The sequence below is a fragment of the Halichoerus grypus genome, chromosome 6 (assembly GCF_964656455.1).
Source record: "Halichoerus grypus chromosome 6, mHalGry1.hap1.1, whole genome shotgun sequence".
In the NCBI taxonomy this organism is placed as follows: Eukaryota; Metazoa; Chordata; class Mammalia; order Carnivora; family Phocidae; genus Halichoerus; species Halichoerus grypus.
In genome coordinates, this window is record NC_135717.1 from 157,593,558 (window position 1) to 157,610,759 (window position 17,202).

A 17,202-nucleotide genomic window follows, 5' to 3' on the forward strand; every position below is an offset into this window, starting at 1 on the left:
TCCCATCTCTAGATTGTGCTGAGTAGGCTGAGGAGATCTATGAGATACATACCTAATCTCTTCAAAGAGCCCTGTGTGTGATGAAATACTTTGATTTTTTGATCCCGTGGGCACTAAAAAAACTTATCTAGTCACACTTTTAGCTTTCTCCCCAGGACACGCTTTCTTGAGAGTGGATCTACAAATTTTAGCCTCTTTTTCAATCTGGACAGGCTAAGAATATCTCAAATCATCACATCCTGGTTTCTTTTTGCTTAAAAGTTAGATTTTCCAGCTTTGTTTTATTATTGACCTTTAGTTTTGTACCATTGTGGTTAGAAAATACACTTGGTATGATTTCAGTCTTCTTAAATTTGTAATATTTGTTATGTCTTTTTAATGTGATTTAACCACGGGATTCTTCTGTGTATACTTGAAGAAAATGTGTATTCTATTTTTCTTGGACGGAATGTTTCATATGTATCTTTTAAAACCATGTATTCTGAAGTATGCCTCAAGTAAAGAATGCTCTTGTTGAAAAAGAAATTGTTATTCACTCAATTTATCTTTTTTGCTATAGGTAGCAAGAAGAAACCAGGCTGTACATTCTGCACCGTGCTTGGAAATCTCCTCAGTTAAATATCCAAATTTATCACTTACTACTTTGCTTTCTATATAACCCAATTCTGCTAGGCTTCCTGCTACTGTGTAACACCTCCTTTCTTCCAGTTTTCAATAACCTATACCTCATTTACTGCCCAGTCTTTATCAGAAGCACTTTCAACAATATTCATATGTCTACCAACATTCTATCTATGATGATTTGGGTATTCTCTAAGATGGTATAGGTTTTCTCTACCATTCTCATTTTTTTTCAGAACCCTCACCAGTAGTGCCTTTAACATCCATCTTTCTACAAACACTGTGACAATGTAGGTATTTTTCAAGACACTAGTTTCCCAGGGCTGCCATAACAAATTACCACACACTTAGTAGCTTAAAGCAACACAAACTTATTCTTTTATAGTTCTGGATGTCAAAAGTCCAAAATGATTCTCACTGGGCTAAAATCAAGATGTTGGCAGAGCTGGTTCTTTCTGGAGGTTCCAGGGGAGGATCCACTTCCTGCTTTTTGACTACCTGCATTCATTGGTTCATGGTCATCATCACTTCAACCTCTGCTTCCATCATCACTTATCCCTCTGACTCTGAACCTTTTGCCTTTATTTTATAAAGACCACTGTGATTACACTGGACCCACCTGGGTAATCCAGGATATCTCCCCATCTCAAGATCCTTAATTTAACCACATCTGCAAAGTCTCTTTATCATGTAATGTCATGGAGTCAACTTATAAAGATCAAGATGTGGACATCTTTTGGGGGAATTAATCTTCCTACCACAGTCATGTTCATTATTAATTAAATTGTCTAAAATGTTTAACCCATATTTTCAGTTACATTGTTTTAAGCACTCCCCTCATTCACTGCCCAAATTACTAACCTAACATTTTGAATGTTGGTTCTTCTAAAAGTTTCAGCAAGAAGTTCAGCAACAGAATAAGACTATATATTGAATCACACAATTCCCAGGGCTGTTGAAATCTGAATAATTCCTTGACTCATTATTATTGTTTGGAGCATTTCCAAAGTACATAGTAGTTTCATTATGGGGAGAAAAAGTTAAATCTCTATCATAAAAATCATAACTATTCTGAATCTGAAAGATACCTAATGAGTCATCTCAATTTCAAGGATGAGAAAAATAAGACCCAGGGAAGTTAAATGATTTACTCGATGACACAACTCTAATGTAGAGGACAGGGAGCATAAATTTATTTTAATAATATCTAATGCCTAACTATGGAAATCTGTTCTAAGAGCAAGCATACAGAAAGCTTCTGCATTCTCATAAAAAGAATTCCTTAATTACTAGAACTCATACAGCAATTCAGCAATGTGGCAGGATACAAAATCAATGCACAGAAATCAGTTGCTTTCTTATACACTACCAACGCAACTATAGAAAGAGAAATTAGAGAAACGATTCCATTTACAATAGCACCAAAAACCATAAGATACCTCGGAATAAACCTAACCAAAGAGGTAAAGGATCTATACTCTAGGAACTACAAAACACTCATGAAAGAAATTGAAGAAGACACAAAAAGATGGAAAAATATTCCATGCTCATGGATCGGAAGAATAAACATTGTTAAAATGGCTATGCTACCCAGAGCAATCTATACCTTCAATGCCATCCCGATCAAAATTCCAATGACATTTTTCAAAGTGCTGGAACAAACAATCCTAAAATTTGTATGGAATCAGAAAAGACCTCAAATCGTCAAGGACATGTTGAAAAAGAAAAACAAAGCTGGAGGCATCACGTTGCCTGATTTCAAGCTATATTACAAAGCTGTGATCACCAAGACAGCATGGTACTGGCACAAAAACAGACATATAGACCAATGGAACAGAATAGAGAACCCAGGTATGGACCCTCAACTCTATGGTCAAATAATCTTTGACAAAGCAGGAAAAAACATGCAATGGAAGAAAGACAGTCTCTTCAATAAATGGTGCTGGGAAAATTGGACAGCCACATGCAGAAGAATGAAACTCGACCATTCTCTAACACCATTCACAAAGATAAACTCAAAGTGGATGAAAGACCTCAATGTGAGACAGGAATCCATCAAAATCCTAGAGGAGAACATAGGCAGTAACCTCTTTGACATCGCCCACAGCAACTTCTTTCAAGATACGTCTCCAAAAGCTAGTGAAACAAAAGCAAAAATGAACTTTTGGGACTTCATCAAGATAAAAAGCTTCTGCACAGCAAAGGAAAAAGTCAACAAAACAAAGAGGCAACCCACAGAATGGGAGAAGATATTTGCAAATGACACTACAGATAAAGGGCTGATATCCAAGATCTATAAAGAACTTCTCAAACTCAACACCCAAAAAAACAAATAATCAAGTCAAAAAGTGGGCAGAAGATATAAAAAGACACTTCTCTGAAGAAAACATACAAATGGCTAACAGACACATGAAAAAATGTTCATCATCATTAGCCATCAGGGAAATCCAAATCAAAACCACATTGAGATACCACCTTACACCAGTTAGAATGGCAAAAATGGACAGGGAAAGAAACAACAAATGTTGGAGAGGTTGTGGAGAAAGGGGAACCCTCTTACACTGTTGGTGGGAATGCAAGTTGGTACAGCCACTTTGGAAAACAGTGTGGAGGTGCCTCAAAAATTTAAAAATAGAGCTACCCTATGACCCAGCAATTGCACTCCTGGGTATTTACCCCAAAGATACAGATGTAGTGAAAAGAAGGGCCATATGCACCCCATGTTCATAGCAGCAATGTCTGCAATAGCCAAACTGTGGAAAGAGCCGAGATGCCCTTCAACAGATGAATGGATAAAGAAGATGTGGTCCATATGTACAATGGAATATTACTCAGCCATCAGAAAAGATGAATACCCAACTTTTACATCAACATGGGTGGGACTGGAGGAGATTATGCTAGGTGAAATAAGTCAAGCAGAGAAAGTCAATTATCATATGGTTTCACTTATTTGTGGAACATAAGGAATAGCATGGAGGACATTAGGAGAAGGAAGGGAAAAATGGGGGGGTGGATTGCAGGGAGAGATGAACCGTGAGAGACTATGGACTCTGAGAAACAAACAGGGTTTTAGAGGGGAGGGGGGAGGGGGGATTGGTTAGCCCGGTGATGGGTATTAAGGAGGGCACGTACTGCATGGAGCACTGGGTATTATACGAAAACAATGGATTGTGGATCACCACATCAAAAACAAATGATGTATTATATGGTGACTAACATAACATAATAAAATTAAAACAACAACAACAACAAAAAACAAAAAAACCCACAAAAACAAAACAAAAAACAAAACAAAACAAACAAACAAATAAATAAATAAATAACTGCCAAAAAAAAAAAAAAAAGAATTCCTTAATCTCAGGTTCAGGTAGATTTTTATTTAGCCATTTGAACTTCTTAAGTTTTGAGGCAAATATTAATAAGGTAGTTTTCTAAATGGCTAGCGGAGTTCAAAACAAACTATACCAGATTAATGAAAATAGAGACATATTTTCCAGAATGCTACACATGATGATTATCAGGCCAATAATAGTAGTTCTACTGTTGTTGGTCTAATGAATGGTCTGGAAATTTTTCTGAAAGTCCATAGGCCCTACAAGTATTGCAGTGTCTGATTTCCCGGGAGACAACGCAATTATCTCATGCTCTAATGGAACCCTAAGATAAATATTTTGTAATATATGTGCATGGCATAAAAGTACTTTTAAGAAAACACATGTATTGGGCGCCTGGGTGGCCCGGTCGTTGGGCATCTGCCTTAAGCTCAGGTCATGATCCCAGGGTCCTGGGATCGAGTCCCGCATCGGGCTCCCTGCTCGCGGGAAGCCTGCTTCTCCCTCTCCCACTCCCCCTGCTTGTGTTCCCTCTCTCGCTGTCTCTCTCTCTCTGTTGAAAAATAAATAAAATCTTTAAAAAAATAAAATAAAATAAAAGTAAAATTAAAAAAATTAAAAAAATAAAACAGATGTATTTTCACTTTATTTTTTTAAAAGCACCTAAATTAAATCATTGTGTCCAATGCTATTCTTTTCAAAAAACACCAAAACCACTGAGATACTTTTAAAATGTTAGTTTGATTACTAAATGTATATTAGGCTTACTGTTTTTTCTAATTATAACATAAGTAATAGAGACATAAAGTAGAAATTAAGATACAAGGACTTTAAACAGGCCAGTAAAAATTGCTATTGGTATGTTAAGAGGCTTCTTAATAAAAAAGGAAAAATACTCATATTATCAGAAATAACCAGATATTTCAATATGAAGGGAATAAAAATGTTTGTTTTGACCTATAGAACAAACTAAAGACTCAAAAACTATGGCTTTACATATGTGTGTGTATGTGTGTGTTATGTATACCATTATACCAATAAAGATATCTTAATCTTATTGCATTGATAACATTTATAATAGTTGGCAAAACTTCTCAGACTTTTTATATATACATACAATATGACAGCAGTAAGAATAGAACGTTTAAGAATGTTTAAGGCTCTTTTCACTGTATAATCAGCATAGAGATGTCTAGGAAAAAGCTTAAAATCTCATCAGCAATGTGAAGGTGTATCAAAACATAAAATGTATCATGGCTGTAAGAAAAAATTGCTAATAAAAACAGTTTTATTTTTCCCATTAATAGAAATTATCCTAATAAAAATAGAAAGTATAAAGAAAATAAAAGTTACACCATCTGGAGATAAGCCCTTTAAACATTTCACTGAACATACTTTCATACACAAACATACACACAGATGATCTTATATAAATTGGACCACCCATATAACACTTGTTTGAAATCTTTTTGCTTTGCTCTTTATCTTTAAGAAAAAAAATCAGGAATATCTTTTCATGTCAAATAGGGAACTACATAATGATTTTTATGACTGCAGAGTATTGTATCACAGAATGTTCCATAATTTATTTAACCAAACCCTGATTGTAAGATATTAATCTTATTTATTATCTTTTTTTGCTACAATAAAGCTTAATAAACACGCTGTACTAACCTATTTACCAACCTGTCCAATTCTCTCTTCAAGATAAATTGTCTACAATTACTTCTAATTGGCTACAACTAAAAGTACTGGATAAGAGAGTGTGTATATTTTAAACTCATACCTAACAGAAATTTTGCCTAAACCTTTTTGAAAGCAATTTGCAAGTATGTATTAAGATTCTTCAATGGGTCCTTGGGGCAGGGGGTTGTGCTGAGCTATGGCAGGCAGGGTGGCATAGTAAGGATGGGTGGGGTGAGGTGGAGAGGACAGTGTCCCTGCTCTGAGGGAGGGGCTGTTGGGCAACAAAGTGTGTGGTGGGCACAGGTCACAATGGGCAGGAGAGGATAAAAGGGGTCCTGTGGGGTGGTTTAAGCCTAGGGGGAGGCTTCAGTTTGGGAGGAGAGGAGCAGTACGAATACAATTGGCAGTGAGGTTGTGGAAACCAAAAGAACAGAGGCTATTGTGAACCAATGTGTCAGATTCAAGAGGAGGCCCCTCCCCACTCCAAGTGAACACCAACATCTACACGCCTCAACATCTGCACACTCTGACATCTATTGGGACCCCAACATCTGAGCACCTCAACATCTGCGCACCCTGACATCTACTGAGGCCCGGATCTCTCGCTCCTCCACATCTGCATACCATAACATCTACTGGGGCCCAACCTCTGTGGGCCTCCACATTTGTGCACCCTGACATCTACTGGGGCCCCAACATCTATGCACCTTGACATCTATTGGGGCCCTGACCTCTGCTCCTCAACATCTGCACATGGTAACATCTACTGGGGCCCCGATTTCTGCACTCAACATCGGAGCACCCTGTCATCTACTGGGTCCCTAACATTGTGCACCCCGATATCTCCATGCTCTAGGCAGAGCGCAGTCTGGTGCAGGTGCAATTGTCTCTAGCACTGAGCAATTGGCAATCAGTACTCCCACCCTGTTCTCAGTTGCTCAGAGATCAAAAAAAAAAAAAAAAGCCTGCAAAAGACCACTGCTAACCCACCTGCTAGAAAAACCAGGGAAGTAGGACACCCTGTAAAGTGTGGTAAAGTGTGGAGGACCCCTAGGAGTCCTGATAAAAGATAGCCATGAACAACCAATATAAGTTACCACTTTACACAGCCCAAAGCAGCCCTGCAATGGGTATGTTTAATACCTCCATGGGGAAACTGCAGCAACAACTGTATAAGGGGGAGTATACTATATTCAAGTACGCCCCAATGTTTGAGAGTGACTTTATACAGGTCAGTAAAAAAGGAGAAGTGATTGACGTGCACAACCGTGCCCGAATGGTGACCGTGGGCATCGTTCGCACTAGCCCCCACCTCACACTACCTGATGTCATGCTGCTGGCCCGACCAGCTGCTATCTGTGATGACTATAACAGATATGGCCCTGCCACCCAGGGAAAAGATTACAAGTCTACACAGATCTTAGAGCTAACCAGACTGTTTCCCTTGAAGTTTGTAACAATATCCATCCATAATGGTAAAAAACAACAGCTCCGCCTGAAGCTTGCCACTGGCCGCTCTTTTTACCTTCAGCTGTGTCCCCCTTCTAATACAAAAGATCTTTTTGTTTATTGGGAAAACCTTGTTTACATTTTGAGACCACCAGTAGAGGCTTACAGTGGTTCCCAGGCCATCCCAGTTGGAGACACACTGGACATAAGTGGGTTTGAAGAGGAGGACAAGAGCCCAGCGGTAAGTCTTCACAGAGACTCTAAACGATGGGGCCAGGGTGCTGTGGGAGAAGCTAAAAGTCCTGCAGAGCCTTTGGTACTGAGGCTCACCTAGAAAATTCATTACATTTGATTGGGTTCAGGGCCAAAAGAGCCTCCATTTGGAGGTCATGTCACACTGGGGAGGTTCTAGGTGTTCCAAAGTGTTCCCCAATGCTGTATTTCAGAGCTTCCTCAGCTGTCAGCAACTCTTATTTTCATGTCCAATATTGTATTGCGATCTGTGGCATCCTGACACTTCCTCCCCCCACGTCTCCCCATGATCACCATGTACTGATTTTGTATACATCGCTGGCAGAGGGCTGTGCTTGTGAGCACTGTTAGTAGCTACCAGAATATTAAAGTGCATGCCACTTAGCAGAAATACTAACACAAGTGTATAAAAAAAGTATATGAGGATATTCGCTGGTGAATTACAATAATGTTCTTGCAGATACTGAAGAGGAGGATTCCTGCAACAAATGGGAGATTGGACTTGAGAACTCAAAATTATTATAAGCTCTTATTGTTTAGCTATAGGAATAAAAGGTCTCACTTTATTTCACTTGTTTGTCTCTCCCATAGGCAAGTGTCATTCATTTCTTTGGAAGGGATCAAGATCAAGTTGACATCAGGAGTCTTCACATGAACCCTGAATTGTTTGGGGCCACCTCTTACGGTTATGCTAGGGAGGAATGAATTCATCATGCCCCCCACACATACTGCTTTCAAGAGTTCACACACTTCTGCAGTCACAAAGCCTACAGTATCAGATAAAAGGGCAGGGATGGCGACAGGAGCAGCCTTCACAGATCCAGAAGAAGCACAGCTAGAATGGCCATAGTGGGAGCATTCGACATGTCTTACATTGTTGTTAGCAAGGGCTGCAAGCCCTTCTTCTACTCAGAGGTTATTTCCAGCACATCAGTAGGAGTTACTGGCCTCTTCCCAGAGGGCAGCATAAATATGGTGATTCCAAGAGCAGAAACTACTGGCAAGCCCACTGCAAAAACAGCTAACAGCTCAGTATTGGGACCCCTCATTACAACCTTGCAGAGTGAAGCCTACATGAGTGACCCGGACGGAAGCCAGAGGTCTCCACCCAGCAGGACTGACTTTTTAGGAAAGAGTTTCAGAGCCCTGTACTGCACATGGTGCAGAGGTGGGTATCTCGTATAAGACTGTGGAGGAAAGCAATATCATCCACCCTAATGCAATTCGACTCATATTCTCTGCTCTAATAACATATGCTCTATTAACAGGGAAGGGTAGCAATAAAAACAAATGGCAATTTCTGATCAGGCTCTGACCTATCTTTAACTTTCCCTTAACTTGATATTTGTGATTCAATGCACAGATGACAGAATAAAATGCTAAAGATTACTCTCAAAGACCCTCATCCATTTTTCATCTACATGTATTAACCAAAAAAAATTCTAAAATCCCCAAAATATATAACCAGGGACAGAAGCAAATGGTAAAAATTATTTATTATAAAAATATTATTGTCAGGAATGTTGAAAAACTAATTATACTTTCTAGAAAGGGCTTCATTTCCCCAGTCTCTTTGTTCTTGTTTTTTACCCAACTTAAATATTATTTAACTGCTTTGGAATTATACTAAAGTACCCAACATATTCTATAAATCTTAATTTTAATTCTCTGATGTTATTTAAATTCTAAATTTCTTTGTGAAAATTTAGAATTCTAAATAACATCTCATCACAATGGAAGAATAAAATTGCATATTAAAACTAGAAAAACAGAACAATTAGCTAAAACTTGAATATAGGATAAATTCAAAATCTAGACAAAAACTAGAGATTAGCTAATCTTAGAAGTGTAAAATCTACAGGATCAACCAGTGTTCTAATTTTGCAAGTAAAAAATCTAAGATTCTAAAAGTAATACATCACATAGTTTTAATTAAGTCTGCATTTCCATAATCCTCATGTTTCTGAAGCCTAGCACTACGCTTTGAATATAGAAGATATTTGATACATGTGTGCTGGATCCAATTAAATTAAGGGTTATAAATGTGAAATAAATGTATTTTATTTGAATCCAACAAATCTGAGTATACAGAAATTTGCATAGCACTATTCTAATTCCACTGATCCCAAAGGCTCCTATACCAAACTGTAAGGTAGTGGTTGTTCATGAGACCTTATATACACAGTGGTTGGCTTAATGATTTTTATTTCAGGTCTAAAAAAAAACTTCAAAATAAAATCCTGTTATTCATGAAATTTTAAGAAAACTTTTATTTTGAAGCTGGCCCAGAAAGTCCTGAGTTCAAAGCTATTGCAAGTTGTAGGACAAATTTACACTTGATATGTCTCCAATGTCACAACAAATGTATTAAATTTTATTCTAGATACACAGACATATGTTAAAGGAGAGTCCATCAGCAAATTGAAAATATTAGTAGAAGTCCAGATAAGAATATTAATAAAAGAATTCTACTCTTCATTCATTACATTAAATAGAGTAAAAAGAAAAAGGATACTACATCTCAAGTAAATTTACAGATGTAATGCAGTAACAATTAAAATCCCAATAAGGATATTTTTATAAAATATAAATTTTTAACAGCAGGCAATCATGTCAGCTAATTAATGCAATCATGATTTCTCCTGCATTATATGTAAAATATCAAAATTGAGTCATGTAGTTTTAAAAATAGGACAACAGAAATAAGAGATTCAGGAGAAAATCCAAGCCAAACAGGATGCAATATAATGAGAGAAATGGGAATTATCTCTAGATGAGGTGAATTAAACAAACAAAAAAAAGGTGAAGTTTAAAGAAATTGATAGTTTAAAAAACTACAGAAAATACACTCACATATACAAATTAAGGGGGAAAGCTGCAGACTGGGAAACATTTTGTGGTAAATGTAACTACTAAAATATTATTATGTGCCAATCTTCACAGGAAAATGGCCAAAGAAAAATATCTAGTATTAAAAAATTGTAAACCAAAATCAAGTTACTACCAAGCCTACTACCAAGCCTAATAAAATGAAAAAAATAAATGTTTAGGAAGGTGATAGAGAAGCAAATTATAGTCATATATTATTGATGGCTAAGAGCCCTAAGACTTTATCTTATGAAACAAGTAAAATAGATAAAAGCAAAATAGATAAAAGCATTCAATTACTAGTAAATTGTTGAGCAGATGAGGTTATAGTAATAAATTAAAATCTATGTTTCTTTCATTCCTTTCTATTTCCTTACAGATATGAGGTAAAACTCTTTAAGTGAGGAAACGAAACAGCCAAATATACACATTTGTTCATTGTTCCACTCAACTACTACTTACTACTGACAATATACTAGGAACTATGTTGGTCTTAGAAATAGATGTAATACAATATATAGTCTCTACCTTTATGGAACTCATGGTCCAGTATATATTGATAACAATTCTGTAATGATTAGGATAGTGTCTTAAAGTCCTAAAAATAGTTCATGTTAAGGTGAAGAGATTTTTTAAGTACTATATGCTGGTTTGATTTTCTCTACAATAAATTAATATTGGAATTTGAGTGGCTATGATCAGCTTGTGACATAAGACATGAAAAATGTGATTTTTTTCTTAGACATAATTGCTTCATACTTGAGGCAAAACAGAAAATAATATTTTTGAGATGTAACACTATTCTAGACAATTACCGCAAATTATTTTCTGTCCAAGACTATTTTTCCACTAAGTAGTTACACATACATATCTTTGCCATTACATTGTTTTTTGTATTAAGTGTTTTTTTCATATTTTCATTTTGGCTTCAAATTTCCTAGCTCTGGATTATTTTACTTATTTCTGAAACTCCTCCATAAGCTTGTCGTCCAAAATACACAACAGCAATTTGAAGGTAATGCAATAGAATAAAATTGACTTAACAAATAATGAGATGGTTTCAAAACTATAGTCAATATTTTAGAGTTTTGGTCTCATTTTTGGATTGTCCTACATAATTTTCAATGGTGAACATTATTCTACAATGCTCCATTGTGCTAAAAAATTAAAAAAAAATCAGTGACAATGCTTTTAAGGAGCCCTTGTGTGTTTCCTTGTAAATCATTTTCTATTATTTTATTATAAATTATAATTTAATTTGAAAGAGCATTCTTTAAATGAACTATTTCTAGATCATAAATATTAAAAATCTCAAAACCAACTCAATTTTTCAGGAACTAGCATTATGATCAAAATAACACAACTACATAAAATGATGTAAAGTATATGTTTGCATATACACACATGTACAGCAAGTTAGATAAACATTTTACTGACCTTTAACTGAAGAAAAATTACAAAATGAGTAAGATATTAATTGGATTTTCAGGAAGAGAGAAAAAATATTTCCTTAAAAACATAGGCAAGTATTTTTATGTTTTATTATATTTTAAGAAAAGCAAACTGTTACCTGTGCAAGAATGGGGAAGCCAAGGTTCCTACATCCATTACAAGGAGTTAATGCTTCCCAGAGTCCTGAAGGCCCACAAGTGTTTTCATCATCTTCTTCTTCTTCCACTTCTCCTGGTGACAAATTTATTGTAGATGAAGTTCTCTGAAATTAAATTTATATTATACCAATATATTATATCAATGTTATTCAGATATCTTAACATCAATTAAATTACATTATTTTCTTATAGTGTATGTTAGCAAGCAAAATCAGCTTAATATTCACCATAGTTATGTGGCTGTGGCATGGGACTAAGACAAAAAACTTGTATAATTCAATTTAAGTTGAATGTTTAAAAAAATTGAAAGTGAAAAAACTGGGTGAGAAAGACTATTAGGATACAAAGTTCATAATGAAAAATAGACATGAAAATGACCTAAGAAAATATCTCAGTAGCAACAAATTAGAGAAATCTTATCATTTCTAAATGCAGTCAGAGGAATAGCAAGAAAATACTTTATTGAAATAGGAATTGCTAAAAAGCACATTTTTTCACAATGTCTCCTTTTCAAAAAAATGAACTTCATAAAATTTTATATTATACTTATACGTGTAACAGGGGTAATACTTTTAAGATTAACAATGGGACTTCCATGTTGAACCTGCATATTTACTTTTGCTACTTGCCAAATCCCATTAAAATGAAAACGGATTTGTAAAAATGGTCTAACGTGCATAAGGACAAGGACAACAGAAGAGAGATTAACAGACGAGTAACAACAAGAAAATTTTAAGATAATGGTAAACAAATGGATAAACAGATTAGCATATGAAAGAAAATTTTAGGATACTGATAAACAAACGGGTAGGTATTGCCTGATCTAGCAAACTTGAGAAAACTGAAAACAAAATGTCTGTAAGGGGGAAGAATAAGCAGCATGTCTATTTATGACTCAGCACCATCAAAAGGCCTTAAGAATCATAGAGACTGACTACCCATGAAGATATACGTGCAGGTGGAGCTGCAACAGGATAGAAACTATATTTGGAAGAGTTAGACCCTTAGGCCCATGTTCTCAACTGGCCAAGAAACTAAACCTTCACCTCTGACAAAAAATGGGAGGTTTATTTTCTGGTGGGATTGAAACAAAATTTCATTCTAAATTGAATATAGAATAAAATAACCAAATATGCATCTCCTTCACCAACTCATGATCAGTTGTTGATTGATCATCAATGTTGACATGGCATGACACCATAAATCATTACATACTTGGTAAGAATTATCAACATTTCACAGATTAATCAGTTCTTTTGTACTTATGTTAATGGTACTACAATTATTTGATCCGATCTTACAGGAAATTCCTCTTTTTTCTCTCCAGAGAAAAACCCTGTTTATGTCTCTTCGTTGTTCATAAATCTCATAAATTATTTCCCATTGTACAGTAAATAATATCCAAATTCCTCAAGGTTCTATGGTCAAACTATATGTCAACACTTTTACTTCCTCTACTATACTCCTCCAGACTATAACCAAGTGGAATAGTTTACCCTTCCTTAATAATGTTCAATGCATTTATTTATGCCTTCCATCTTACTTCTCCATGCAGCATATTGTACTGGTTAAGAGTTTAAGCCTGCCTACTTATTAGCCTACTTATTAGCATGATTTTTGTCAGATATTACAAATTGGGCAAATATGACCATTGTCAGCTTCACTTGCCTTATTTCCTCAATGGGAAATAATATAGTAGAACCTCCCTCAGAATTTTTTTCCTGATAATTGAATAAGGTAATGAATATAAAGTGCCTGGCACATAATAAGATTTCAATACAGATTAACTACCATTTTAGCTATTATTCTCTTATGATCCCACTGATTCCTGAAAATACAGTCCAGATTTCTTCTTTCCAGATTTCCCACAAACAGAAATGATATGGCTCTCTTCTAAACGTCTATAGCTCTTTGTGTGGGTTTGTGTATTATGATATTTCACATACACCTTGAGATGATAGATGGCATTGTGGCAAAGAGAAGTAGCTGTGAAGTTAAATAGATATACATTTAAATCGCATCTCTGCCATTTCCAAGCTGTGTTACTTTGAGCAAATCACATAATCTTATTAATCCTAGTTTCCTTATCTGAAAAGTAGGTAAAATAATAATTCCTATTTGATAGGGCTATATGAGGATAAAATTAATTGTGTGACAGTGACTGGCACGTAAAAAATAATGAATACATACTGGTATTTTTATTATTATCTTTATCCTGAAAGAGCTGTATACACATACACACACAAAACACAACTTATTTATCGCAGTTAATTGTAAGTTATTTGAAAGCAAACATTGCCTTATTCACATTTGTATCTCTTACAATGTGTATGCATAATAGAATTTAACAATTATTTATTGAATGAATTATCAATGAATCTCAAACTATCATTTTCATTTAACTACCTAGAAAATTTTACTAATATTAAGAGGTATATATAATTGCATCACAAATCTCATTATAGTTATTTTAGTTTTACTTTATACTAACCATTACTAGCAACATTAGCAGAAATAACAAGATTTATCAGTGGTTTAGTACTGCCCTCTAAAGACAGTATATAAATTAGCTGCGTAAAAAAACAATTTTCCACTTGCTGCTTTACAATTAAAAATGCCTGGGAAAGATTTTTATCAAACTAAATATAATCTTCAATTATTTATGAAAAGAAAGCCACATGAACACACTTAAACTTGGAGTTTCCTTTATTCCAAACATGTTTGAAACTTTTTATTGGAGACCCAACTGTGTTCCTAAAGTTCCAGAAATTCTTCCATAGAATATAGACCGAAATTGTCATGGTTTGAGCCTATTATCTTTCTTGGTTAATACATAGTAATTATGTGGATAAAAGATTGGACCAGTTTTACATTGTCACGAAGGACTAAAGTCATAAATACCATGGGGAGACAAATTTGAGCTCAAAGAAAAATACTTCTAAAATAACTACATCAGTCTAGCATTAAAGAAATGTGATTTCCTTGTGAGGTGATATATATATGTAGATACATCTATATCTATATATCTATATCTATCTATCTATCTATCCAGGTATCTCATATTTTTCATCATGGCATAAACATGATAATGTAATAAATATCTATAATGGTGCTTTATAGCTTAAAAAAGTGATGGAAATTTTTGTATTTAGTTGGAGGATCTATGAAGTATATCATCTGTGTGGCCTGAAGGGAGGTGTTTTTTAACCTTTAATCCGAAATCAGTAATGTTGCATCTTGACAAATACTGAGTGTCCCAGTGGCCTTTTTTAAACTGGTGTGTGTCCTTCTCCTTTTCAGCGTTCCCCAGTAAGCAAAAAAAATGAGCATTGTGCTGTTTTCATTTTTAGAATTACAGGCTAGAAATGTGTGTCCAGTTTTTAAAGCAGTTTAAAATTGTGTTTTCCAGGGAAGGACAAGTCTGACCATTTATGAATTGATTTTCTTGAAAAGGATTATAGCTTTACTATTTCAGTTCTAAATTATATTTTTGATATGCTGCATGCCAGAAAGGATCTACCTGTTCTGGGGGAGAGGAAAAGAGAAAACCATCTTACTATCCGAGTGCAGAACAAGTTATCACTGAGAAAGACTTTTTTTGGTTTCATTTTGAAGTTAAACACGTCTGCTTTTGAGCATCTGTCAGTTCTTTGATTTCCAAAGTCAGAATGCAAGCACTGTGCATTATGAAGGCTTTGCAAACCCAATGGCTCATTCTCAAATTCCTGGGTATTCGTTCTCACTCTGAAAGTGAGAATCTGTAGTAGAAACTGGCGTGCCAGTAGGGGACCGCGAGGCGCGCGTCCAGTCCTGCTCTAAGCACCTGGGCGTTCTTGGCCAGAGGCAATCAGGATTAGGACTACACTCTGCCTGACGCAGACGGGATCATAACAGATTTAAGACTTCTTAGCAACCAGATAAGTTGTTTGCTTTCTATTTTACATAGGAAATTGTTTTCTAAAACTAAAATACTTGAATTGTCAGACAATGCAATCTCAGTTTGTATTAATTAGTTTTTGAGGAAGTGTAATAATCTATGAAATGTGAATAAATGGAAAGTTAAAAAAAAAAAATGATTTCAGACATAGAACAGCCCAATAAAGTAGGGTTGGGATTACTCCTATTTGACAAGTGAAGAAGCTGATCTTGAATTCAATCAGAAATTGAATAATTTGCAAGATCATCCTACAAATGAGACTAAATTATGATCCAAGTCTTCTGACTAGGTGCTATAATCTTTCTTCCACACCATGGAACCAAACTCCTGACGATAGATATTCAAAATGTTCAGAATATCCACAAAGAAATTTTTTTTTTTCTGTGACAGTTTATAATTGAAGGCCTTTACTCTTTAACTCTAAAATTCTAAAGTCCATGCAGTTAAGGATTAAGGGCCACTTATGATCCCACAGAACCCCTTTACATCCTCACCAGTCAACTCCCTAAGGCATGTCTTTATAAACATGGTGGGGCAAAGATAGAGGCTATCCATGTCCTGTCCAAATGTCACTGGAGGAAACCTGGGGCACTGGACTTAGCCAGAATATAGGAGAGAAATGTGTGGGTGGGGAAATGGGATGATGGAATAGACAAGAATGTTGCTCTTCCTACCAGAAACACAAAAACCAAAATGAAAAGTAGGACAACCATCTAACTGGACTCTCAATACAAAGGGACCACGCAGAAAGGCAGACTCCAGGAGGTTGGCAACCATTAGAAATGGAGATCCAAACAAAGGAAGACCATTTGGAATGGGAGTCAGCAATCTGGACAACTGTGTAGCTAAGTCCCAAGTGGTTTTGTCTTTGTTTTTCAAAAGATGAAATTGGTTTATTGATTTTTAATGAAATTTAAAGTAATACATGCTTATTGTAAAACAAATCATTCAAAATTAAAAGTTATTAAAGGAGAAAGTGAAGCTTTTCTAAACTCATTCCCACTGTAAGCATTCAGTGCATGTCTTTCTAGATTTTGTACTTGTCTGATGATTTTATTAGGATAAATTCATAAATATGCAATTGTATGCCAAAAAGCACAACCATTTTAAACTTCATATACACTGCCAATGTTGTCTCTAACTTACTCTCCACACAGTGACCAGAAAAAATTTTTTAATACGAGAATATGAACATGTTATCCTCTTCCTTAAAAGCATTCAACTTTTAGCATTCTTTAAGTAAAATTCAAAATTCTTCATGATCCAAAAGGCAGGCTATGACTTGCCCTTACCTGCCTCTCTAGTTTTTCCCACCACCACCCTTCTTCCTCCCCTTTGCTCGTAACATTTAAACACACTACACTCTCTCCTGGAATATATCAAGCTTGCTCCTACCTAGAACTTCACATACGATTTTCTCCAGCAGAGACTGTTGTCTCCCAATATA

General features: G+C 35.5%; 2 protein-coding genes across 6 annotated transcripts in view; one reads left to right on the plus strand and one right to left on the minus strand.

The window, feature by feature from the left end:
- The window catches only part of ANKS1B (ankyrin repeat and sterile alpha motif domain containing 1B), a 1,091,613-nt gene that overhangs the window by 803,891 nt on the left and 270,520 nt on the right, over window positions 1-17,202 (minus strand). For all 5 annotated transcript variants that reach the window (XM_078076455.1, XM_078076454.1, XM_078076453.1 and 2 more), the window contains exon 9: window positions 11,779-11,922. In XM_078076455.1, coding sequence (XP_077932581.1) covers window positions 11,779-11,922 — 144 coding nt within the window. The remainder of the gene's footprint in view (window positions 1-11,778; window positions 11,923-17,202) is intronic.
- GARIN6 (golgi associated RAB2 interactor family member 6) lies at window positions 6,715-8,525 on the plus strand. Its single transcript, XM_078074006.1, has 2 exons — window positions 6,715-7,329; window positions 8,229-8,525. Exons 1-2 carry the CDS (start codon window positions 6,715-6,717, stop codon window positions 8,523-8,525), a joined length of 912 nt encoding a protein of 303 aa, XP_077930132.1.

Excerpts from the sequence above, each read along its gene's own strand:
- GARIN6 (XM_078074006.1), top strand. The coding sequence starts at position 6,715 with ATGAACAACCAATATAAGTTACCACTTTACACAGCCCAAAGCAGCCCT. Across the intron at positions 7,330-8,228 it reads AGGAGGACAAGAGCCCAGCG|GGCTGCAAGCCCTTCTTCTA; the intron begins GTAAGTCTTCAC and ends GTTGTTAGCAAG.